We start from the raw sequence: 25,762 nt of genomic DNA on the forward strand, positions 1-25,762 counted from the left end.
TCAGAGCTCATTCTGACGTCACTGTGTGGCTCTCCAGGACTTTGGGCCAGGAGCGCTGGGTGTGTTGTAATGTTACCTTAGTAGCTGTTACACGCAGTGGATCCAACTTAACAGCAAAATACTTCTTTTTCATGGTGTCCAGATTAAAGAGCAGCTACATGCAAACATTACAAAACACCTTCATTCAGTAATGACAAATCCCCAATGCTTATTTTGTTTTTGTTTTGAGTTTAATGCTCATCCACCATACATGCCTTTTCAACCAGCTCTCTGACTCTCTCTCTGTCTTTCTCTCCTTGCTTGCAATGCATCTTGGGTAGAATTGTGGAGCAAGCACCAGGATAAGCAAAAAGCTATGGAAAAACCACAGAGTAAGACACTTTTCACACACCAAAAATAAAAAAAAAGGGAGTGCTCAGCTGTTGTCCTTTTTCCAACCCCTTCTTTCCACCTTTTCAAACTCACCGGTGTCTTTATACATGAAGAAAGGTAAATGAGTTCTCCCAAAAAGCTTATCATAATGGATAACTGAGAAAAATATAGATCTAGGAGTGTTCGTGTGAGATTATAAGGTCAAGATTTTTACATTAGATTAACTGTGTACACAAATGAGATGTGGATTGGGGTAATTTCACATGAGACTGAGAATATGTTCTGATAATCTGATGTTCTAGTTTAGTGCATTGTGCACATGACACTGGGTTTGTTATATGCGGTAGTGTATATATGCTCTAGCTGTGAGAAATTACACCATTGTTTTAGTTCCAAGAAATATATAATGTGTTTAATCGCGACTTGAGATGACGACCAGTTGTGGTATGTTTTGTCCTTTGCGCATTGGCAGTTCTTTCAGCAGGCATTGCTACAGTATGTGCTAGATTTGCTATAATACAGTATGTAATGAAATCAGCTTTGTTAACCTTATAGCTGTAACTCACAATGTTGGATGCAGAACACACTGTAGAGACCAACATGTGGGAATGTAGTACTGTACAAAAGCTGACATTGTTTTCTCACTGTCTACAGTTTAGGCAGGTAAATTATTTTATTTTATACAACATTTTAAATAGAGTCCTAGAAAAAACAGGAATTAGATGTTGCTGTTGCTGGTTTAAGCTCAATCGATATGTAGTTTTGTTTTCCGGTGTGTTTTTTTTTTCCGTGCATCAAGATGAACAGAAATGAATACCTGCTGCCCTGTCCTGCTGTTTTAACTGTTAACTATTTTTTCCAGTTTCAAGTGGCTTGCTGTAAATTGTGTATTTACAGCTAATATTCCACAGTTGTTGGCACATTGTAGGGTTTATTTAAATGGGTTGCAAAACTTCAGTGTCACAAAAAAACAAACTGAAAAACAAGGAAGTGTCAGGATCTTCTTGTCACCACATCTGCACTGATTAAAAAATGAAGTACAAATCACACTTGAAACAGAAAATACCTCCTTTACCGTCCATCAGTTTGTCTGCATGCCTAACTGCCTGTGTCTGTTGTTTTTGGTGTAACCTGGGCCACATTTGCAGCATTGACTGAGAATTAATGTCGCACTATTGCAGTTTTGTTTTTGTTTTTTTTTTTCATTTGACACTTTCTCCCAGTTTTACCGCACTCGCTGCTTGCCCCTTTGTCACTTCTCTGTCTGGTCTTAAAAAACCTCATGTGTTAATCACCGGTATTGGAAAGAGAAAGCTGTGGGAAAAAAAAGTGTAAAATTTATAATAGTCACCCTGTTTGTCTTTTAGTTTGAGGCAGTTTAAGGCTTTGAGTCTTCGATATCAAATTAATTTCACAAACATGAATCAGGTAGTGTTACACTGTATGCTTTGCTGTGTCACAAGTATAATGCAGTGTTGAAATAGAGGCTTTGGCACTTTAGATTGGACTTAGCATCAGTGTTGCTGTGCTGTGGTGGCTTTGAGTGAGACGACTCAGTAAGGTAAGGTGGTAATGTGGTCATATTCATGAAAACGTGCTGATAATCATGTGTGTTCTGCAGGGTCTGAAGGAGCAAAGCAACAGCGCCCCCAAGTGACTGATGCAGAGGAGAAGAAATCCCAGATCAGTGCTGATAGTGGCCTCAGTGTCACATCTGGATCTCAGGTTTGTTCATGGAGTTTTGTTGAGGGCAGATACCCTGAGGTGCAATCTGCACACACACTTCTATTTTCACACTCTTTTTTTTTTTCCTGGGGTTTACAGAAGAGCGACACAGAGTCTGTAACAAGCTCAGAGCCACCGATCCTGACAAGAAGCACCAGCCAGGACTCAGAGGCCAGCACAGTGGTAGGGCACGGCCAACTCAGACACTGTGCACTGTGTTTCTGTATATTCCAGATACAGAGTATGTCACAATATAAACTAGATTCCAGGATGATATTTTCTAGGGGTGTAACAATACATGTATTTGTATTGAACCGTTTCGGTACGGGACGTTCAATTCGGTACAGGGCTGTGCACGGGTGAGTTCACGTTGTGTGTGTTTTGGTTACATTCTGCCGCTACACGTGTAGGTACACTTGCAGGCCGTGTGCATAATGGCTACTGCTAAACCTGAGCTTGAAGAACCTTCCCTGTCGCTAAAGTCGCCTGCTTGGGAACACTTCTGCTTCCTAGTTAAATACTGCAATGGAGAAAGGCAGGTGGATAAGACGAGAGCGGTGTGCCGACACTGTTCAGCTGAAATCGGGTACGTTTCCGGCAACACGACAAACATGCTAACTCACCTGAAACGACACCACCCGAGTGTAAATATCACCGCTACAAGAAAAAGGAACACCTTACTGCAAACGCAGCTGGCATCAGCATTCAAGCAGCTAGCGAGAGGGTATTTTCAACCGCTGGGGATATTGTAACTGCCAATAGGTCTGCACTTACTGCTGACAATGTGGACAAGTTAATTTTTCTGGCAAAAAATATGAAGGTTGAGTAAAACTGAACAGGGCTTCATGCTGGAACTGTCAGTGCTGCGCTTTACTTGGGTAAACTTAAAAGGAATTCATTTTTTATAATATTTCATACATTTGTTGTTTATTTGAGAGTATTTTATTTAATTTGTTACCAGGCAGCACTTTGCAGTTATTTTATTTTCCTGTTTGTATGTTACAATAAATTGTTGGTTTACAAACAGCAAATTTAGGTTTTGCATTTTGTTCCCATACTGTACCGAAAATGAACCGAACCGTGACCTCAAAACTGAAGTACGTATCGAACCGTGATTTTTGTGTATCGTTACACCCCTAATATTTTCGGTTCAGACCTTTTCTCTCGACTTTTCCTTGTAATCTGTGATTAAAACGTGAAACATGTTGTCATGTTTTGTTGTTAGAAGGTTGTGGTTTAATTAATTGATAGTATCCTCTGTTTGAGGTCTGTGACAATGGTGTTATTTTTGTCAGATTATGCACTAATCATGCTGTAGGTGTATATGTACTTAAACATCACGTGTTTTGATTCTCAGACCTTCATCAGGCAAATATTCCTGTAAACCAACGAAGCTGTGCTAAAATGATGCATAAGACATGATGGACTAATTTAACCATTAAAAACATGGAGTCTTGATTTAGAATACTGTATACCATGTAGTGTAAAAATCACAAGGACCAGGCCTAAATCAAGCTGACAATACTCTACACACACGTATGTGGTGTATGATTTCAAACTGTGTGAACTATAAAGAATTATTAGCTATGAATACGAAGGCTGAAAGCTGCTTTTATACAAAATCCTCTGCACTCATATTTTGTTCTTACACCTGGATTTTATTTATTTTTTTTTTTTTTTAGATAAGCAATAGCTCTGGAGAGACTCTCGGCGCTGACAGTGACCTGAGCAGCACAGCAGGAGACGGCCTCGGTGGGAGGACTGCTCCTCATTTAACTCAGTCCAGAGGGACGCTGTCTGACAGTGAGATTGAAACCAATCCAGCCACCAGCTCAGTGTTTGTAAGTAGAAGACTCGCTCTAAGTGAAATCTGTAGATGATTCACATCTTCATTGATATAATTTTAATTTTATAATAATTTAACTTTAATTATTAATGAATTAAATTGTGAACTTGCTCCATTTGAACTTATGAAGCCATGAATTAGTGAAAAAAGCTCCACAGAAGGTACCTGCAGTTGATGGGATCTCATGGTTCCTGTGCGTACAAGAAAACTGTTGAAAACTCCTTAAAATGAAAGAAAAAAAAAGTAATGTCCTAGAAAATTGTTTCGGTACTTTTCTCTTGAACTCTCAATGAACTCAATCCTGCAGCTGTCGACAGCTGAAGGTTTGTGGTGTGTTAAATCTCAAACGATGGTCAGCAGGTTAGAGCGCTTTAAATGAGCAGCGCGTGTTTACATTTCAGTCGCACTCTGATTGCACCTCGGCTGTGGAAAACTGTACACACGACACTGAGATCAAAATGGGCCAAAAAACATATGCATTGATACTCATAATAATAATATTATATGAAACTGTACAACGGTGGTTATTGTCCCTTTTCACGTGGTGTTTAATTACACAAATGTTTATACACATATTTTTGCTTGTCCTGTGTCCTCAGGGAAAGACCCACACTCTGAAACCAGGCGCAAAAGATCATGCACCTGCTATGGCAAAGGGGCCTCCTGCGCAGCCGATGGAGGACCTCAGTATGAGGATTTACCTCTGTGAAGGCCTGCTGGGTATGTTCTGCTGTCCAGATACTTTCTCTCATAGTTCTGTCGAACAGCTAACAGGTAATACTTCCTTCCTGTGTTCTTAAAAACACTTAGTTTGATTGTGATGATTCCCCTACTTCTTCTGTCACAGTAGATTATTCTGCATTGCTTTACTAACATTTTCTTTGTTATTCGTCATCGAAAAAAAATATTTTGAACCCACTAACCTTAAATATTAAAAGGTACTTCCTCTAAAGTAAAGAAAGTTGCTAGACGTGTTTTTTCATGTTTTAATTTCCATTGCCTTTACTTAATACAGCTTGTGAGAGTTCTTTCTTCGGTTTGCCAGTGGATGTAATCACAGTGAACTCTTGCTAATAGCGGAAAGTTATTTTTAAGAGACAAAAAGCAGAAGTCAGACATGTGATAACTGAGAAGTGGCTTATTATGAAATAGTTGAAACACGTTCTGATGTAATGTTACAAAATGTGACTGTCCACTTTTACATAATGATGAATTGACATTGAGTAGAAGTAGGAGGTAGGATTCACTGAGAAAGCTTGTCAGAGGTTTGGCTATGTGAATTTTAAAAATATGTTTTTAAGGCGAGACAACAGAATTGACATTAAAGGAATGGAAAAGAACTTAATTTAATTGTAATTGTATGTTCAATGAAACAAAATTTAATTAGTTTGTTAAACTACAGTCTTTAGATATGTAAACAATAAGGACTTAAAGATCATTGTTCATCTCCTTGACTGTGCTAATCATATATCTTTTGAAAAATTATATTCTGAGTATAATTGCAAGCCACAGACTATAAATTAGTGAGTAAATGAGTGTGGTATGTCCTTGTTTGTCCCAGTTTTTGTTCCTCTGGTGTCGTTCTCTGCTCGCTCTGCTCTTGTTTTTGCCATTAAACCTACTCACCTTTTCGCCTAACCCCCTCCTGCTCTCGCTGCTTCTCTTCCCTCCTGCTGCTCCTCCTGGGAAATTTTTCCAGGCCGCGATAAGAGCTCCGTTTGGGATCAACTAGAGGATGCTGCCATGGAAACCTTTTCTCTAAGTAGGGCTAATCTCTTGCCTTTACCCTTTTTCCTGTGCATGCGTGTGGGGTGTATCCATTGTTCGCCCGGACAGGCTCTGTGTTTAATCTTTGATGTGATGTGGGTTTTTCCTGTCCGTTGGTGAGCTGGAGTGTTTCTTAACATGAGATAGAGGTGGAAAATCCGATCACTCCTGCAAAATGTGGCCTTCATTTTCCCTCACAGGCAGATCAAAGACAGCTAAATGTGTGCAATTTCCACTCACTTTGTTTTCAGGCCTGCTCACCTACGTTTTCACCCAGTGTTCTGACCAACTTTCATGTTGAATTAAAAGCTTAGCATTTCATGGGTTTGCATATTGGATGGGTGCGCGTTGCCTTCAAGTGCTTTCAGAAATGCAATTATGAATTAAGCGAAATCAAACGAGCCACCATCTGTTAAATAAGATTGGGAAATGTCAAGATTTCCTGTTAGTTGCTCATGATGGTGAAAAGCCTGGGAAAAATAAAACAGAGACAGAACACTGATAATTAAAGTGAAATATTTAATCCCCATTTCACATCCTGTGGCACTTGGGGGGAGGACACCTGCTATCAAAACAATTCAAGTAAAGGCTTTATTAGACCTGTTAGTTGTGAGCCTCATTGCAAACCTCGTAACTGTGTAGTGTTGTGCTAATAAGCTCTATCATGTGTAACTGTAATTGGTCTAATTGACTCTAACTGTTGTTTTCATGCATGATAAATTGCCTTTTCAGTTTCTGAAAGCAGACATTGCTGAAATGGAGAGTCAAATGTTAGAGTATCATTACTTCATTACCTACAGTAAACCTTATTCTAACTAACAACCAAGCTTTAGAAAGCAACATAAAAAATGCAAATAGTGTGATACTGTTTTTTATTGCTGACTCTGTTCATAAAATTTTATCTTTTTAAAAAAACCTACAGAAGACGAAGTGGTCATAGAGAGTGTGTCAGAGAGAGTGTGGATGCTAATGTCATTTTTATAGAAATGTATTTATTGGCTGCACATGGTATATGGTATGTGGTTGTGTTTGACTGGATCAGCCGTGTTGTTGATGAAATTTTCAAGCTTTGGGAGCTACATGTGTGCTGTCCTCGTGTGTTCAGGTAAGGAGCGCTCCACACTGTGGGACCAGCTACAGTTCTGGGAGGACGCCTTCTTAGATGCTGTGATGTTGGAGCGAGAGGGCATGGGGATGGACCAGGGGCCTCAGGAGATGATCGAAAGGTTCAACATGGCTGATGTTTTATTCAGACAGATGAATTTTTTTTTTTTATTACTATGCAACATCACACAGTTACTCCATAACTTTGTTATTCTGATTTATAAACCTCCTCTGGGCTGTTAATACTTGCCCTTCTGTGTTTTATTTGTCAACACAGATACCTGTCACTAGGAGAACATGACCGAAAGCGTCTGGAGGATGATGAGGACAGACTTCTGGCCACACTGCTGCACAATATGATTGCATACATGCTAATGATGAAAGTAGGGAGCCGTATTTGTCATTTATACCTTGGAACAGTCAAATCACTGACTTCAGGCCTTTTTTTGCCATTTTTACTCCCATAAAGCTCACTTTCCTGTTTTCTTGAATGTTTGTTTAGGTGAACAAAAATGACATCAGGAAGAAGGTGAGGCGTTTGATGGGGAAGTCCCACATTGGCCTCACATACAGCCAAGAGATCAATGAGATACTGGACAAACTGGCTCACATGGTGAGTGTCTGTCCTTTGTTTATTTAGTTTATTTCACCTGCTAATGCTTAATTTCATTGGGCTGTAAATTCACATTAATTTCCAAGTAATTTCCTGGGAAGTTCCCTGTAAAAAACAAACCAAACAAAAACATGTGGTTCTAATTATGGGTGGAACAGAGAGGGATCGGTTGATTTCCAAATATTAAGCTAGCACAACGTGGAGACTTTTGGGTAGGATTGCTGGTGAGCTGAACATGGAAAATCAGAAATCTGTCTACAAACAAACTTTCGATTTAGGCCTAAATGAAGAATGAAATTTTAATGAATGAATGATGAATAAGTACTGTGGTTTAAATCAACCTTTTCTTTCATGGAAGTTCCTCTGGTCATCGATTATAAACTCAGCCAAACCAAATGAATTGACTTAAGTAACAATGTCAGAAGATTTTAAGAAATGATTAGGACATAAAGCGTTGCTATTCAACTGTTATGTCTGCTTTGTAATTCTTTTCTACTGTGCTATATTTTTTAGAATGGCCGTGAGCTGTCCATCAGACCGAGTGGAAGCCGTCACATCAAGAAGCAAACATTTGTCGTTCATGCTGGCACTGATACCACAGGAGACATCTTTTTCATGGAGGTATGCAACGCCTTGACCATATTACAAATTATGAATGGAGCATGTGGAAGTCGTTTACTCCTTTGTTAAATATTAGGCCATCCAAAAATATATCTTTGACTTTCTTTAACTGCATAAAAGACCAGACCTTTTGTTTTTGGACCAACCTTTATAGACAGGCACTGGCAGGTAGCTCTTTGCGAAAGCATCGGCCGGGCTAGGCGGCTACATCCAGAGGCCTCCGGCTACCTCCAGCGGTTGACAGGGGCTGCAGTGTCCGTGTTTGTTTGCCAATGTTCGGATAGGTTTTTGTGACAATATGGCTTGTTGTAGTGTAGACTGTACTAACCGACCGTCGAAGGAATCTGTGTTGCAGTTTTTTCGTTGAGTAAATTTCTCACTATTCTACCTGGATGTTCGCACTAATTAGCGTGTATTAGCATATATTGCCGCTGGCTTATGACTTAATTGTCGATTTATGGTCGCTGCTGATACAGATAGAGGACCGGAGCAGCTAATGTTGGGAACGCTGCTGCGGTGTGTTCCGTGCTCTCAGAGTCCATTTATTGAGAGAATACTAGGCTACAATTTTATTTCGTCTCGTTTTTCTGTTTAAAAAGTCAGACATTGCATGGACAGAGCAGCCCCGTCAGTAAGCGACTGATGTAACTGTAAGTGGATAGTTGATGGAGGCAGCGTTGAAAGCCGGTAAATATTAAATGTTGCTCCGAGCTAAGTGGGCGGGTTCTCGGCCGGCTGACCCGTAGAGTAACCGCCTCTCCACCAAATATGGAAAGTACACTCCCACTAAAATCCAAGATGATTTTATGTATTTGAATACCATCTTTACTAAGATTAACTAAGATTACACTTAATTAGATCACACACTTAATATTACACCTAATCGTTTCAGGTTTGTGATGACTGTATAGTCCTGCGCAGCAACATCGGCACAGTTTATGAACGCTGGTGGTACGAGAAGCTCATCAACATGACTTACTGCCCCAAGACCAAGGTGCTGTGTCTCTGGAGACGCAACGGCCAAGAGACACAGCTCAACAAGTTCTATACCAAAAAGGTCAGAGTCTGCATCCTGTACTTTAGTTCACTTTAGGAGAACATTGATCAATAATTCAAATAACTTTCCTCTTTGCTTTCCAGTGTCGTGAACTCTACTACTGTGTTAAAGACAGTATGGAAAGAGCTGCAGCAAGACAGCAAAGCATTAAACCAGGTATGGAGTGAGTGGGTCCGCTGCTCTTAACTTTGTCCTTTTTGCACTTTCTTCTTTCTGTTTTCTACATTTTTTTCTCTTTGCATTTCTTTTTTATTGTCTTTCTGACTTTGTCAAAAAATGTAGAGATGTAAAGGTACACATACCTTAGTTTCACAGTTAAATATATGGAAAAGCTGGGAGATTATAATTAGTCATTTATTTTAAAAAAGGGAATTATTGAATGGTCTGTTAGGTCAGTAATGCAAAATTTATTTTTACAAAAGAAACTGATGCACATAGTAATAGGTAAGGTAAGGTAACTGTATTTCAGTGTCATACACCCAAAGGTGACATGCATGGGTTTACAAGACACTGTAAACAAGCAAGAGCAATAACATGATGAGAGTGAAAGAACAAATATAATTCACCTCCTGTTACTCAGTATCAAACCAAATATGAAAACGATCCTGCTCTTTGAGTGTCACATCTATAAATCATAACTTGAGCATATCTGAAGCACAAACTGTGCCTTTAACACATCAAAAAATATGTTGCATATTAACCATAACACACACTAATTAGTTTGAGGGTTTTACTGGCTCTAAACCGAGCTGTGGTTTCCTTCAGGGCCGGAGCTGGGCGGAGAGTTTCCCGTCCAGGACATGAAAACCGGCGAAGGTGGACTGCTGCAGGTCACGCTGGAAGGAATCAACCTCAAGTTCATGCACAGCCAGGTAAGAGGCCAGCGCCACGGCAGAGAAACTGCTTCTCATCTCACACAAGGGCATGAAAATAAAAGTCACTCATGATGTTTCAGAGTTCATCCCGTCCTTCTGTCCACCTTTCTGCTCGTCTCTCCTGTTTGCCTCTGTATCATTTCCTTTCATCTCGTGACATCTTCCTCTATTGTCATTAAAAAAATGAATCTGAGTCAAAATGGCAGAGGTGACTGATTACAACCTGTTTGATTGGCATTTACTCATACCTGATACCTGATGTTGTCCCTTAGAGGAAGAATTCCTGTTTGTGCTTTTGCTTTTTTTGTATTTGCTTTTTTTCATTTTGAGATAGTGTTTGTGCGTGTGTGCGTGTCCTCGTACGCATGCATTTCCCCTGACGATATTAACACATCCTTCCACACAAGTTTCTTTTGACATCTGTGGTGCTCAAACCTCATGTTCATTTACTGTGTGGGAGGAGATGAAGTGTTAATGTGTGTGTGTTGTGCGTCAGTGGTAAGACGGATGACCTTGAGCAAAGACTTTTCATTAATAATTGGCTATTTAATAGCAACTTTCACGTTTAAGTTTGGACCCTTGAACATCGTCATGTGTTGTCTTCACGTCTGCGCAGGTAGTGGCAGTCGGGGGTTCGTATATTATTTCCTCAGGTTCATTAGAGGGTGAAGCTGTGATTGAATGACGTACTGCAGTTGAAAAGTGTGCGAAGTGTTGACCGTGTTGAAAGATCAGTGACCCGCACAGCTAACACGCTGCATACACAGAAGCGTGAGGCGTTATCAAAGAGCAAAAAAGACTGAACAGCAGTACTCCTCATCAGACATCCTGCATCTTTAAACTGATTTCTCAACAGCAAAAGTAATTTTAAGAGTCAGTTTGCCCAAATTATAAGAAAAAGACTTATCTCTTTACTTTTAGTGGTTTTTAGCCATTCAGACAGTTTTGGTTTAATTCATCCTGGGTTTTGAGATATTTGTCTCAGAGTGAAAGGAATTTCATTTGTGGTGCTCACAAAATTTCATTTCAAGTCGTCAGCAGCTACAGTGTCCTGGTTCCTCTGAAAAATCCTTAGATTACACTATGGAGAGTTTTCATCTGAGCTTCTTTGTTCCAAACAAACAATTCAGACTGAAATTAAATTGCATATATTTTTTTTTTCTTTAGCTCCAGCACATATATCTACTCTGTAAATGATTTATACTACACTGTGCTCTCATTTGAGTCCATTAAATGTCACAAAATATTTTTAAAAAAGCCCATCACAGGCCCAAGTTTGCACATTCAAATTATTTTTGTTCAACCAGCAATCGACATCATAAAGATGTGTCTAGTTTAGTATCACAGAAGACAGAGAAAACCTGCAAATAATTCATGTTTGACAAGCTGAACTTTTTTGTGCTTTTTGTGTGTGAATGATGCACATTTAACTTTTTGTCAGTTGAATGATTAGTCAGTTGCTCAATTCGGTGAACACAGTGGAGCATTTATCAGCTAAAGAGCCAGATATTTCCCTCAGCAGTTGGTCAAGAGTAAAAGCAGCCAAAAGAAGAGTGAATATTAGACAAATTATCAAATTAAAAGGGGCTTCTATCACAGCTGTTTAAGATTATAAATATATATATTTTATTTTTTTATTACTGTGAGCATTACAAATTAAATTTCGTTCATCTTGTAAAACCTTCCTGTCCGAATAACGACATATTTTTATAATTTGGGTGAACTGACCCTTTACTTTGGATGTTGCCTCACTGTTATTACTGCCTGCTTTTCCCTGCTGCTTCTGCTTTTTTTTTTCTACCTCAGCCTCTTTTGGCTCAAGTTGAATTTTTGCGCTTCAAATTGCAAGGGGTTGAGTGCCACACGTAGAAAGTTTTTTTTTTCATTCTCATCGGACTGAGCTTCCTACAGAGGCTCAGAGTGGAGCACATTTCTAGAGTCAACAGTTTTCATAAGCGGTTGCTAGATTGTGAGTATTTGCAGCTCATGAAACATCCTCATGGAGAGCTTTGTGGTTTTTGAGTCGAACAGTTTCACCAAACCCTCAGCAGGAGCTTTACCTTTTTTTTTTCTTTTTCTTTCTTTCTTTTTCTTTTTTTTTTTTCTTTTTAAATCAAATGACTAAATTCAGTGTGATAGTGAGTGAGCACCGGGTCGGGTCCTGGGCTCTGAGATGGTGTCGGAGGTGATATCCTACCTCGTAGCAGGATTTACTTTCCATCAGTGACTGCCCTCATTTATCTGTTCTGCTGTGTGAGCAAGTGGTGTTGGTGCCAGCCCTTGTTGCTGGAGGAGGAGGCATGGAGGGCTCTGGGGGACTGAGATGTTTAAAGTCCAGGAAAACAAAGGTGAATCCAGCTCTCAATACCCTAGTCAAACCTCTAGTCCTCTTTTTTTCTTTTTCTCCTATTTCCTAGTTTTTGGGGCTGATTCGTCTTGTGACGGGTTTTTTTTTACTTATTGGCTCTGGTAACTTCTTAGCTAGATTCTCGATCTGAATCCGTACGAGGCTCCTGTGGATAGCGCCCTCTCGGAGTGTCGTCGAGTGTTTGTGCTCTTCTGTCCGATAATAATCCAAACCATTTCTCTCCCATGCTCTCTCCCCCTGCAAGGAGCGGAAGGTACACAACCTCTGCTGTGTTTGCTTATTAGCAGTTACATCTTATTGGGTTCCTTTTTTTGTTTCCTCTATCTTTTCTTTTTACTGTTGTAGCTGTATGGCAACTCTAATTTTGTGTCCTTGTCTACATTTTTATACGGAAATTCCATGTATGCATCATATGGGCCATATTGCAAGAAATGTGTTTTTTTTTTAAACTACCTTTGCTGTTTACATTCAAATATAACTATAAATTTTTCAGTTCTGAAACACTTCATTGACGAAGCAAGTCATGCTGAATTAGTTTCGAGCTTTGAGCAGACTAAATGCATTTCTCCTCATTTAGCCGTCGCCCATGTATGCGTTTGATCATGGAAACTTCTCATAGTGTGCTTTTCTTTTCTTTCATTAGCTGTTAAAAGCTTGCATCCATGTGTAGTTGTTTTATTTTTACCTTTCATACTGAATAAAACAAGTTTAACATGGTTAATTTTTAAATATAAAGTGTTTACTCTTCATCCAGTGTTGTTGAGTTAATAATGTTCTGTCTTGTTTTGTTTGTTTTTTGTTTGTTTTTAGGTTTTCATAGAGCTGAGTCACATTAAAAAGTGCAATACAGTGAAGGGAGTCTTTGTCCTGGAGGAATTTGGTAATTACACCATCTATTGATTCTAGGCCTGTACTCGGCACGGCAGTAACTCAGCTTCATGGCAAATGTATTGACCAGAGCTTATAAGTGTTCACTAAATTGGATACTCGTTCTCCTCGAGGAGCACGGAGACACTGGTGTCTGCAGGTGTTTAAGTGAGTGATGAGTGATTCTTCAGAGGATGTGGTTTTCCCTCCACCTCATGGTCGTGTTGAGGTTTAGAGCAGGCAACATTTCATTTAGCCAATAAAGAGGCGCAGAGTTGGTGAGAGGAACGAAGAGTGTGAGGACAGAACAGCACAGCTGCCTTTAGACAACGTTTTTCTATCTGACAATAAACAGGCGCGAGTACAAATCAAAATCCGACTGTTCCATCATAAGAAGTCAGTTCATGTCATAGATTCATATACATGACTTAATGTATAATGAACATAGAAACCCTTTAAATTGTATAATTCAAACCGTATAACGGGATTTGATCATGTTCAAATTATCATTTTAGAAGAAAACAAAGTAGAGATTGTTATGCTTCTACTGTTAGCAGTATGTGTTGGAAATTATATAGTCTTCATGTTGTTTAAAACACCACAACAGTGAATATATGGATAATAAATCTTCTGTTTAAGATTTAACCTGAAATCAGCAGCAGGCGCCATGAACATCAGCAACACTCTTGGAAATATTTCTTCAAGCTGTATAATGATTTTTCTATCAAGTTACCTGGAAAATGAAAATCATTAATTGAACTTGAGCAGAGAATAAGCAGTAGTTTTATGATAGAACTCTGATAGAATCAGACAGTGGAAAAAATCCCTCTGCAACTATAATATACACATTTGCCAGGTGTTACTACTTTGACAAAGGGCTTGAGAAACATTTTCAGTCACATAATTTATTTAGCAAAAGCAAAAGAGTAGCCATGTATGAAAAGATCGAAACCAAACTGTATCTAGGGCCTGTGTTTTTTAAAGTGCGTTGTTTTTTTTTGTTTTTTTAAATAGAGAACTGATTGTGAACAGATGCAAACAGAAATAGAGCAAAGAGAGTTTGTTTTGTAGTTCAGGCTGCCTCTGTGGTTTACACTGGAGTGAGCAGTGAGTGCAGCTTTACTTTAACAGAAAAGGATTCAAAAACGATGACTTGCGGTGTGACAGTGCAGCGTATGATCGTCAGAGGCTGAAGTTGAGTGCCAGGCTGGGTTACTGTCGTGTCTCTGTGCTGCTTTTGTAATGTTGCCCTCATCTTTGCCACTATGAAAACCTTCATTCTCCAGCAGGTAAAGTGTTGTCACCTTTCTCCTTTCTTATTCAAACTAATTCTGTGCAGAATATTTCCTCACTCGATCCTTTCGTTGACTTATTTATTTATTTATTTATTTATTTATTTTTCTGAGTTCTCCTCTGCTTCCTTCATCACTCGCTTTTCATTTTTCGGAGATCACCCCAGACCCCATCTCTTCATGTGGTCATCATTCTCTGACAGTCTGCCTCTGGATCTCAGCAAGTGGAGATCTGTGGTGGGGGACTGTTGTTTCGGGGAGGGGGGAGGAGGGTTGAGCGGAGGGACTTAACATTTCCCAGCCCCTTCATCTTTCCAGATCTCAGCCTCCTCATCTCTGCTATGGGTTCACAGTTACTAATGAAAAGTCAATCTGTCCTGTGGACAGTGACGTGGTCCTGGGTCAAAGGATTTTGGCCTCTTGTAGCTGTTTCTCTGTGATGTCTTTTAACTTTTCAGTTCACTGGGTTGGAAAGGGTCGGGGAGGGGAGGTTGTTCTTTTTCTTTTTTTTTCCCCCTTGTGTTCTTTTTTTTATTTGAAATTTAACAACCTTTACAATCTCTTGTTATAAGACATTTGTGTTTTTATTTGTCCATCTTGTGGGCCATGAATGTCTCACCAGCAGTCCCAGCCTCAGATTTAATACTTTGCTTTCCAAAATAAACAGTTTAATAATTACATTAGTCATTCACGTGGGCCTTTGGTGGATTTTTAATCATTTTAAAGATGAAATTGGATCATTTAATTGGTCAGAGTTTTAATATATTTCATCATAACCAGGATTTAACCACTGCATTTCGCCTCACCCTAAAGCAGACTGGCCTTTTGCCTTCTCAGAAATTCCAAATCCTCTGGTCTCAAACGTCCAAAGTGCTCCTGACTGTTGTGGTGGACTCTTCTTGGCCCACATCTCATTTTACACCTTGTTGAAAGTTAACCCCTGTAAACCCCCAAAGCTCTCAAACATGAACTCACTGAGGTTCCTGCTGCCTTTGAATTCTTTGTTTTGTCTCTTGCACCGGCATAGTTCCTGAAACTAAAGAAGTGGTGATCCACAAGTACAAGACCCCCATGGTGAGTCCACTCTTCCTCCGTCAGAGTCAGTGCTTTTCACCTGTGCATGCAGACTAATCGTCACAAGGTGTGCACGGCAGAAATACTCATCTGTAAACATGACGAACTACACGATAACTAACATGAACTCACGTCTGAAAACTGAAGCACTTTACACTTCATCTCTTAGAGTGAAGCAGTTTGACTCCCTCTGCTCATTAAAAGGATTATAGCAGCTTTAGTCACTTTCCTCAGTGTAATGAGTGGATGTCTCCACTTCATCTTACAGTGTGTTAGAGTACTGAAATACAGACACCCTTCAAACTGATGTCGTACAGTTTGAACCAGATTGAGACCAGGATTTTATTAGACCCATCTCAACAGGTTAAAGGGGAATTTCACAAAGTCTTGTCGCATCCTGACTCTGGGCAGTGTTCCACCAACTGGTGTTAATAGGTGGCACTTTATTTTACAGGTCTGTCATTTCCTTTTAATTCCTTTAAAGTTTCCTGGAAAGAACTGTGTGGTTTTGTACTAATTACAGGAAAAATCGAGACAAAGTTCTGGGGCTATGATTTTATTTTGATCAATTAGTTGTGTTGCATTATTATTGATTACCAGATGAATTTCTGTAAAAGAAATTGCTCCATTGAAACCCTACTGATTATGTATTACTCATTCTTTTATTATTGGAAGCATTAGTCTTCATTTATGCAGCAAATGTAGGCAAAACATACATTTCACATGCTCAGCTCACCTTTTGTCATCTGAATAAAAGTCTCAATGTTGTTCTAGATTAGCATTCACAAATAATTGAAGGTGTACGAACTGATCACTCTGTTCAACCTGAAATCAGCACGAAATTACATGGTTCTTTCCAGGAAACTTCCCATGAGATTATTCGGAAAACAAACCGGAATTTACCAACCTGTAAATAAAGCTTAAATAAAGCAGAAATTCCAATTCACTGATCGATCAGTAGGTTTTCAAAGTTGAGTTCAGGCAAATGTGAAACTTCAGATTTCTTAAAAATACAGTATGTAGAGCCCAGAAATTTAAGGAGCCCTGTTGAGTTTTCTTGTAAACAAAAGTTGTTTACAGTGTTACTCACAGAAACACTGTGTGCATCCTTGCTCATAAAGCAGCTGCAGAGCTGAAGAATTTAAAATGTGGTTTCTTTACACCGGTGTTTACCTGAGAGCTGCCTGTGTTGGCTCATTGCTCCACATCTTAGAGTTTTACTGCCACAAGCTGTCAATGAGCAGAGCATCATGAAAGTGGTGGCGTCAGAGTGTGTCGTGATACCAGAGGGCACGATACAGACAAAACGCAGCCGCCCGTCCGGAGTGTGGTCAGAAACTTCGCAGGGTACTGAGCTGTTAAACTCTGAAGTATGCAGCACTCCATACTCCTACAGTGTTTAGGCTGAGAGGAACCTCTTTGTCCAGCTTTGTTCCTCATGTTATTTTTTTAACACTGCACAGATGTGGCCTCACACCTGGGATATTATCGTCCTCACAGCTATTTTTTTTTCCCCCTCTGCAGGCACATCAGATCTGTTATTCGGTCCTCTGCCTTTTCTCCTACGTGGCGGCAGTGAAGGGGAAGGAGGCGGAAGGAAAACCCAAGATTCTGTCGCCGAGACCCCTTCCTAGCTAGTCTACACTCCGTGCACCCCCCACCACCCCTCCCTAGTACTTGGTGTGCCTCTCTACTTGAAACTGCATCTCAGCTCTAAAACCACAGACTTCTGACAATCCCTAAACTTTACTCTAAGCACACAATTCCTGCTCCCCCCTGTATATATGAGCCTGAGACCCCGTTCAGATCTTATTGTGTTAGACGTGTTTGGTCTGTGATGTCGTGTAAATACTTCCAGCCCCTCAACACTGTCGTCCCGATGATCATAACAACTAGCTAAATGTTTGCCTGCTTCTTAACTTGGGAGAAGTAGACTCAAGCTCTTCTCCTCTGTGTGAAAGTCTTCTATTGTTCCCGCTGCCAAGGCCCCACTGTTTTACCCACAGGAGATGTGAGGGATAGCCCCGAGGCACAGAGTGCATGCAGGTCCCGTGCACAGCCTTGACATTCACTACAGAGTAGCGTCCCCTCCCCTCTCGCGCCCGTCTCCGTACGACTATGTGAGTTGTTCTGTGATATGTGGTTACTGTAAAGTTCCAGTCTGTCTGAAGTTTAAACTGGTGGAAAAAAAACAAAAAAAAAAAAACAAACAACCAAGAGACCCTCTTGTAGTGCAGGACGTCCCATACTGAAAATGCTACTGTATACTGCACCAGAGCACCGCATGTAAACGCTTCTTAAAGGTGTTTGAACCCTAAAATAATGTGAGTGTTCTCAGATGTGTTCTCTTGCCCTAGCTCAGCCTGCAAGGCCGAATTACTGTTCTAGTTCTACTGTAAAATTTCTCGTCTGTGGTCTGCTGTTATTAATTGCATGTTACTATGATGAAAAATAAATATTATATATATTTCTATATATAGTATTTATTTAATATATACATATTGACTGTACATTTCTCTGAAAAAGAAAAAAATGTTACAAATTGTTCATTTGCTAGATGTGCAATACTTACGAAGTAGTTAGCCATTGCCAGAGCCAGGTTTTCTTGAGTTCACTGGCTTTCACAGGGTGAAGAATGTAAGAACGAACTTTTTTTTACAAGTACATATTGATTGATGTGAATATGATGATTCCATGTGACATGACTGTTTAAAGTTTGTCTTTTCAAGGTAAATCAACTCCAGATCAGGGATGGGGAAAAAAAAAAAAAAAAAACTCCCAGCTGCGGTGGGTGCAAAGTTTGGAGCATTTTGCGCTCAGGCCACACCCCCAGTCAGTGATGTCACGGCAGGTGTTTCTGAACAACAGCAGGTGGTGGAGATGCTGTACAGTGAGTAAGAGTACAGTGCCCTTTCCATTTTAATTCAGCCACTACAAGCCATGTGTCATGCATCTGAACTGTTTCTGATGCTGTTCACGCACTTCTTTTTTTTTTCCTGTGAAAACCAAACTCACAGGGCTCAAACCAGTGTCACATCACAGTGTGCGATGTGTAACTGCAGGAGGTGCTGTCACATTTTCTACAAGAGGTTGTTGTTATTTATGTTATTCAGTCTTTAGCAGGTCATTTTATGTTGAACAGTGACTTGGTGTCAGCTGTACATTTGTTGACCTGTAAATCAGGTCAACAAATGTCCCGGTTCATGGACTTTTGCCGCATTTATGTAATATTGTTTATCCCATAATTAGAAGCAGCTGAGTCAGAGATATTGTCCACAGCTATGGTGATCGAAAAGAACGACAAGTGTCAACAAACCTGTGGTAAAATGGCTCCACACCCTCCACTGGTGGCAGTTAAAATCAATACTAACAAAGTCAATTCACTGAGTTCAAAAGTAGCTAAAAACTGAATCCGGTAATGCTTGTTAACAAAAACCACTTGGACTTTCTCTTAATCATTTTAGACTGAATAACAAGACCACTTATACAAAGTGTGACAGAGGTGTGAATGGTTTGAGATGCCCATTGTAGTTTCACAGAGTCAAAGCTGACTTGTTCAAATTGGTTTTGTCCAACCTGCAATTCAAAAACTCAGTCTACCAGCATAGGAAAAAAACAGAATATGCTCACATTTTAGAAACATTTTGTGCATTTTTCCTATAAAAAGTAGTTCAATGATTAACACCTTATTCTGTGACCAAGCAGCCAAGGAGAAACACCTGCTTTTACATCACTGATTAGGATTTTAAAGAAATCTCTTAACTCACCGCAGCTGTTTTCCATCCTGTGATTGATGTTGATTTACGGTTCAGACGTGTTGAAGCCTACAGCTGTGGTCATCTGCTCCTCGAGGAGAACACAGAGTCTTAATGTTGTTTCTGTTCCGTGATAGTACAGAACTGTAGAATCTGCTCCCATCGCTGGCCCCATTAACTTTCACGGCAAGAGTGTGTGTGTGTGTGTGCAGCGTGCGTTCATGTGGTGAAGTTTCTCCAGAGCAGCAATATATCGGTACAGCGATATCACTGGAAGATGTTTTATTTTGATTCTGACATGCTCGAATTTTTTAGTAACTTAACTGCGCAAAGGAAAATAATCAGTAGGCTGTTGAGAAGATGCTTTTCCATTCATGGATAACACAGAACTCCATCTGAAGCATCTCCAAAATCAGTTTGGGAAGTGGGACACAGCTCTTTCTGCTTCAGTTATAAAAACTTTTTTTTTTCTTAAACTGGATTATTACAACTCATCTCTTGTCATTGTTCTAGCCAGCTGCTGTAACAAGAAGGTAATAAAAAAAAAAGAAATGAGATGCCAGGTGTAAGTATTCCAGTCTTTGAAAAAGTATTTATAGAATATGTACAGCTTTGGCAATATAATAAAGTTGTCCCAAATGAAGCTCAGTGTAGTTCATTTATCAGGTGTGTCAAACATCAAATGTGTCTACAGTTAACAGAAACATTAAGAGTATTAAGACTGGATGAAGGAGCAATGACACATTAGTACAAGTGCAAAAAACAAAGCTGACCAAAGCAAAGGTTCAAGGTGCCACAAAGGATGAACCATCAGTCGAACCCACCACTGGTGAGCATGACTGTGAACGCCCGATCAGACTTTACCTGGTTGTTTTTGCCATCGACAGTACATCCATGTTGTCTTTGACATTTTTCTAGGGTTATGTAAAATGCATTAAATAAAGTTGCATGGCTACACGGAAAAAGATTATCTGGGCTCTTTGGCTACAGGGAAATTCACTCCTTGCACAATATGGCAACCGCTGATGTTAGAACTTGAGTGTGTGGGCAGAGTACTTCCGGTCAAAACTTCCGGTCATCCTACTGTATACAGACTGATTTTCATTGTAACTGCAGGGGCAGGCTGGCCATCGGGAGGTTTCGGTGGTCGGAACGTTTTTTTATTTTTTTACCCTATAAAATGCAGTATCAGTGTACCGCAGCAGCGTGTCCTCGCAGCCGCAGGTGGCACAGAGTGGAATGTAACCAAGGCAAGAGTTATAGGTTTCAGCAGTGAGGATCACTTCCACGTTCGCGTTTCTCGGCTGCCGCTGGGGGCTGGCTCCAAAAGTGAGCAATTATCCATTTAACCCCATGTTAAAATAGCCAACATTACAAGCAAAAAAAAAAACGTTTAATTTACATGCTGTTACATTTTTGTGTTTTGGGGATCTATTGATAAGGGGCGGGCTGTTTATTTTAGTAAGACCTCAAAATGTCATAAAAAATGTCATACAGCCGTTAGGCGTCAAAATCGGCCAAAAAAAGTCAAAAAATTTTTTTTGGCCTCAAAATGTCATAAAAATGGTCATAGTATAGTAAGGCGTCAAAATCGGCCAGAAAAAGTCAAAAAAAAATTTTGACCTCAAAATGTCATAAAAAACGTCATAGTATAGTAAGGCGTCAAAATCGGTGAAAAAAAGTCAAAAATTTTTTCGACCTCAGAATGTCATAAAAAACGTCATAGTATAGTAAGGCGTCAAAATCGGCCAAAAAAAGTCAAAATTTTTTTCGACCTCAAAACGTCATAGTATAGTAAGGCGTTTTTTTCGGCCAAAAAAAGTCAAAATTTTTTTCGACCTCAAAATGTCATAAAAAACGTCATAGTATAGTAAGGCGTCAAAATCGGTGAAAAAAAGTCAAAATTTTTTTTCGACTTCAAAATGTCATAAAAAACGTCATAGTATAGTATGGCGTTTTTTTCGGCCAAAAAAAGTCAAAATTTTTTTCGACCTCAAAATGTCATAAAAAACGTCATAGTATAGTAAGGCGTCAAAATCGGTGAAAACAAGTCAAAATTTTTTTCGACTTCAAAATGTCATAAAAAACGTCATAGTATAGTATGGCGTTTTTTTCGGCCAAAAAAAGTCAAAAATTTTTTCGACCTCAAAATGTCATAAAAAACGTCGTAGTATAGTAAGGCGTCAAAATCGGTGAAAAAAAGTCAAATTTTTTTCCGACCTCAAAATGTCATAAAAAACGTCATAGTATGGTAAGGCGTTTTTTTCGGCCAAAAAAAGTCAAAATTTTTTTCGACCTCAAAATGTCATAAAAAACGTCATAGTATAGTAAGGCGTCAAAATCGGTGAAAAAAAGTCAAAATTTTTTTTGACCTCAAAATGTCATAAAAAATGTCATAGTATAGTAAGGCGTTTTTTTCAGCCAAAAAAAGTCAAAATTTTTTTCGACCTCAAAATGTCATAAAAAACGTCATAGTATAGTAAGGCGTTTTTTTCGGCCAAAAAAAGTCAAATTTTTTTCGACCTCAAAATGTCATAAAAAACGTCATAGTATAGTAAGGCATCAAAATCGGTGAAAAAAAGTCAAAAAAATTTTTCGACCTCAAAATGTCATAAAAAAGTCATAGTATAGTAAGGCGTTTTTTTCAGCCAAAAAAAGTCAAAAATTTTTTCGACCTCAAAATGTCATAAAAAACGTCATAGTATAGTAAGGCGTTTTTTTCGGCCAAAAAAAGTCAAAATTTTTTTCAACCTCAAAATGTCATAAAAAACGTCATAGTATAGTAAGGCGTTTTTTTCGGCCAAAAAAAGTCAAAATTTTTTTCGACCTCAAAATGTCATAAAAAACGTCATAGTATAGTAAGGCGTTTTTTTCGGCCAAAAAAAGTCAAAATTTTTTTCGACCTCAAAATGTCATAAAAAACGTCATAGTATAGTAAGGCGTCAAAATCGGTGAAAAAAAGTCAAAATTTTTTTTGACCTCAAAATGTCATAAAAAACGTCATAGTATAGTAAGGCGTCAAAATCGGTGAAAAAAAAGTCAAAATTTTTATCGACCTCAAAATGTCATAAAAAACGTCATAGTATAGTAAGGCGTTTTTTTCGGGCAAAAAAAGTCAAAATTTTTTTCGACCTCAAAATGTCATAAAAAACGTCATAGTATAGTAAGGCGTCAAAATCGGTGAAAAAAAGTCAAAATTTTTTTTGACCTCAAAATGTCATAAAAAACGTCATAGTATAGTAAGGCGTCAAAATCGGTGAAAAAAAGTCAAAAATTTTTTCGACCTCAAAATGTCATTAAAAACGTCATAGTATAGTAAGGCGTCAAAATCGGCCAAAAAAAGTCAAAAAATTTTTTGACCTCAAAATGTCATAAAAAACGTCATAGTATAGTAAGGCGTTTTTTTCGGCCAAAAAAAGTCAAATTTTTTTTCGACCTCAAAATGTCATAAAAAACGTGATAGTATAGTAAGGCGTCAAAATCGGTGAAAAAAAAGTCAAAATTTTTTTCGACCTAAAAATGTCATAAAAAACGTCATAGTATAGTAAGGCGTTTTTTTCGGCCAAAAAAAGTCAAAATTTTTTTCGACCTCAAAATGTCATAAAAAACGTCATAGTATAGTAAGGCGTCAAAATCGGTGAAAAAAAAGTCAAAATTTTTTTCGACCTCAAAATGTCATAAAAAACGTCATAGTATAGTAAGGCGTTTTTTTCGGCCAAAAAAAGTCAAAAATTTTTTCGACCTCAAAATGTCATAAAAAACGTCTTAGTATAGTAAGGCGTTTTTTTCGGCCAAAAAAAGTCAAATTTTTTTTCGACCTCAAAATGTCATAAAAAACGTCATAGTATAGTAAGGCGTCAAAATCGGTGAAAAAAAGTCAACATTTTTTTCGACCTCAAAATGTCATAAAAAACGTCATAGTATAGTATGGCGTAAAAATCGGCCAGAAAAAGTCAAAAAATTTTTCGACCTCAAAATGTCATAAAAAACGTCATAGTATAGTAAGGCGTCAAAATCGGTGAAAAAAAGTCAAAATTTTTTTTGACCTCAAAATGTCATAAAAAACGTCATAGTATAGTAAGGCGTCAAAATCGGTGAAAAAAAGTCAAAAATTTTTTCGACCTCAAAATGTCATAAAAAACGTCATAGTATAGTAAGGCGTCAAAATCGGCCAAAAAAAGTCAAAAAATTTTTTGACCTCAAAATGTCATAAAAAACGTCATAGTATAGTAAGGCTTCAAAATCGGTGAAAAAAAGTCAAAAAATTTTTTCGACCTCAAAATGTCATAAAAAACGTCATAGTATAGTAAGGCGTTTTTTTCAGCCAAAAAAAGTAAAAAATTTTTTCGACCTCAAAATGTCATAAAAAACGTCATAGTATAGTAAGGCGTTTTTTTCGGCCAAAAAAAGTCAAAATTTTTTTCGACCTCAAAATGTCATAAAAAACGTCATAGTATAGTAAGGCGTTTTTTTCGGCCAAAAAAAGTCAAAATTTTTTTCGACCTCAAAATGTCATAAAAAACGACATAGTATAGTAAGGCGTCAAAATCGGTGAAAAAAAGTCAAAATTTTTTTCGACCTAAAAATGTCATAAAAAACGTCATAGTATAGTATGACATTTTTTTCGGACAAAAAAAGTCAAAATTTTTTTCAACCTCAAAATGTCATAAAAAACGTCATAGTATAGTAAGGCGTCAAAATCGGTGAAAAAAAAGTCAAAGTTTTTTTTGACCTCAAAATGTCATAAAAAACGTCATAGTATAGTAAGGCGTTTTTTTTGGCCAAAAAAAGTCAAAAATTTTTTCGACCTCAAAATGTCATAAAAAACGTCTTAGTATAGTAAGGCGTTTTTTTCGGCCAAAAAAAGTCAAAATTTTTTTCGACCTCAAAATGTCATAAAAAACGTCATAGTATAGTAAGGCGTCAAAATCGGTGAAAAAAAGTCAAAATTTTTTTCGACCTCAAAATGTCATAAAAAACGTCATAGTATAGTAAGGCGTCAAAATCGGTGAAAAAAAGTCAAAATTTTTATCGACCTCAAAATGTCATAAAAAACGTCATAGTATAGTAAGGCGTTTTTTTCGGCCAAAAAAAGTCAAAATTTTTTTCGACCTCAAAATGTCATAAAAAACGTCATAGTATAGTAAGGTGTTTTTTTCGACCAAAAAAAGTCAAAAATTTTTTCGACCTCAAAATGTCATAAAAAACGTCATAGTATAGTAAGGTGTTTTTTTCGACCAAAAAAAGTCAAAATTTTTATCGACCTCAAAATGTCATAAAAAACGTCATAGTATAGTAAGGCGTTTTTTTCGGCCAAAAAAAGTCAAAATTTTTTTCGACCTCAAAATGTCATAAAAAACGTCATAGTATAGTAAGGCGTTTTTTTCGGCCAAAAAAAGTCAAAATTTTTTCGACCTCAAAATGTCATAAAAAACGACATAGTATAGTAAGGCGTCAAAATCGGTGAAAAAAAGTCAAAATTTTTTTCGACCTCAAAATGTCATAAAAAACGTCGTAGTATAGTAAGGCGTCAAAATCGGTGAAAAAAAGTCAAAAATTTTTTCGACCTCAAAATGTCATAAAAAACGTCATAGTATAGTAAGGCGTCAAAATCGGCCAAAAAAAGTCAAAAATTTTTTTGACCTCAAAATGTCATAAAAAACGTCATAGTATAGTAAGGCATCAAAATCGGTGAAAAAAAGTCAAAAAATTTTTTCGACCTCAAAATGTCATAAAAAACGTCATAGTATAGTAAGGCGTTTTTTTTCAGCCAAAAAAAGTCAAAAATTTTTTCGACCTCAAAATGTCATAAAAAACGACATAGTATAGTAAGGCGTTTTTTTCAGCCAAAAAAAGTCAAAAATTTTTTCGACCTCAAAATGTCATAAAAAACGTCGTAGTATAGTAAGGCGTCAAAATCGGTGAAAAAAAGTCAAAAATTTTTTCGACCTCAAAATGTCATAAAAAACGTCATAGTATAGTAAGGCGTCAAAATCGGCCAAAAAAAGTCAAAAATTTTTTCGACCTCAAAATGTCATAAAAAACGTCATAGTATAGTAAGGCGTCAAAATCGGTGAAAAAAAGTCAAAAAATTTTTTCGACCTCAAAATGTCATAAAAAACGTCATAGTATAGTAAGGTGTTTTTTTCGGCCAAAAAAAGTCAAAAATTTTTTCGACCTCAAAATGTCATAAAAAACGTCATTGTATAGTAAGGTGTTTTTTTCGACCAAAAAAAGTCAAAATTTTTTTCGACCTCAAAATGTCATAAAAAACGTCATAGTATAGTAAGGCGTTTTTTTCGGCCAAAAAAAGTCAAAATTTTTTTCGACCTCAAAATGTCATAAAAAACGTCATAGTATAGTAAGGCGTCAAAATCGGTGAAAAAAAGTCAAAATTTTATTTGACCTCAAAATGTCATAAAAAAC

The 25,762-nt window shown here is 38.0% G+C and overlaps 1 protein-coding gene across 19 annotated transcripts in view; it reads left to right on the forward strand.

Annotated features, from left to right (window-relative positions):
• Nucleotides 1-19,955, forward strand: part of madd (MAP-kinase activating death domain) — a 48,057-nt gene extending 28,102 nt beyond the window's left edge. For 5 of the 19 annotated variants that reach the window (XM_041039405.1, XM_041039419.1, XM_041039409.1 and 2 more), the window contains 16 exons: nucleotides 321-371; nucleotides 1,994-2,097; nucleotides 2,197-2,280; nucleotides 3,780-3,938; nucleotides 4,543-4,663; nucleotides 5,643-5,705; nucleotides 6,816-6,936; nucleotides 7,092-7,197; nucleotides 7,317-7,427; nucleotides 7,941-8,048; nucleotides 8,941-9,105; nucleotides 9,189-9,261; nucleotides 9,871-9,977; nucleotides 13,159-13,228; nucleotides 15,535-15,581; nucleotides 17,106-19,955. In XM_041039405.1, coding sequence (XP_040895339.1) covers nucleotides 321-371; nucleotides 1,994-2,097; nucleotides 2,197-2,280; nucleotides 3,780-3,938; nucleotides 4,543-4,663; nucleotides 5,643-5,705; nucleotides 6,816-6,936; nucleotides 7,092-7,197; nucleotides 7,317-7,427; nucleotides 7,941-8,048; nucleotides 8,941-9,105; nucleotides 9,189-9,261; nucleotides 9,871-9,977; nucleotides 13,159-13,228; nucleotides 15,535-15,581; nucleotides 17,106-17,219 — 1,604 coding nt within the window. In that variant the 3' untranslated portion in view covers nucleotides 17,220-19,955. The remainder of the gene's footprint in view (nucleotides 1-320; nucleotides 372-1,993; nucleotides 2,098-2,196; nucleotides 2,281-3,779; nucleotides 3,939-4,542; nucleotides 4,664-5,642; nucleotides 5,706-6,815; nucleotides 6,937-7,091; nucleotides 7,198-7,316; nucleotides 7,428-7,940; nucleotides 8,049-8,940; nucleotides 9,106-9,188; nucleotides 9,262-9,870; nucleotides 9,978-13,158; nucleotides 13,229-15,534; nucleotides 15,582-17,105) is intronic. The other 14 variants (XM_041039408.1, XM_041039483.1, XM_041039412.1 and 11 more) reach the window with 7 other exon arrangements.
• Nucleotides 19,956-25,762: the final 5,807 nt, after the last annotated feature.

This window comes from Toxotes jaculatrix, chromosome 1, assembly GCF_017976425.1.
Source record: "Toxotes jaculatrix isolate fToxJac2 chromosome 1, fToxJac2.pri, whole genome shotgun sequence".
Taxonomy (NCBI): Eukaryota; Metazoa; Chordata; class Actinopteri; family Toxotidae; genus Toxotes; species Toxotes jaculatrix.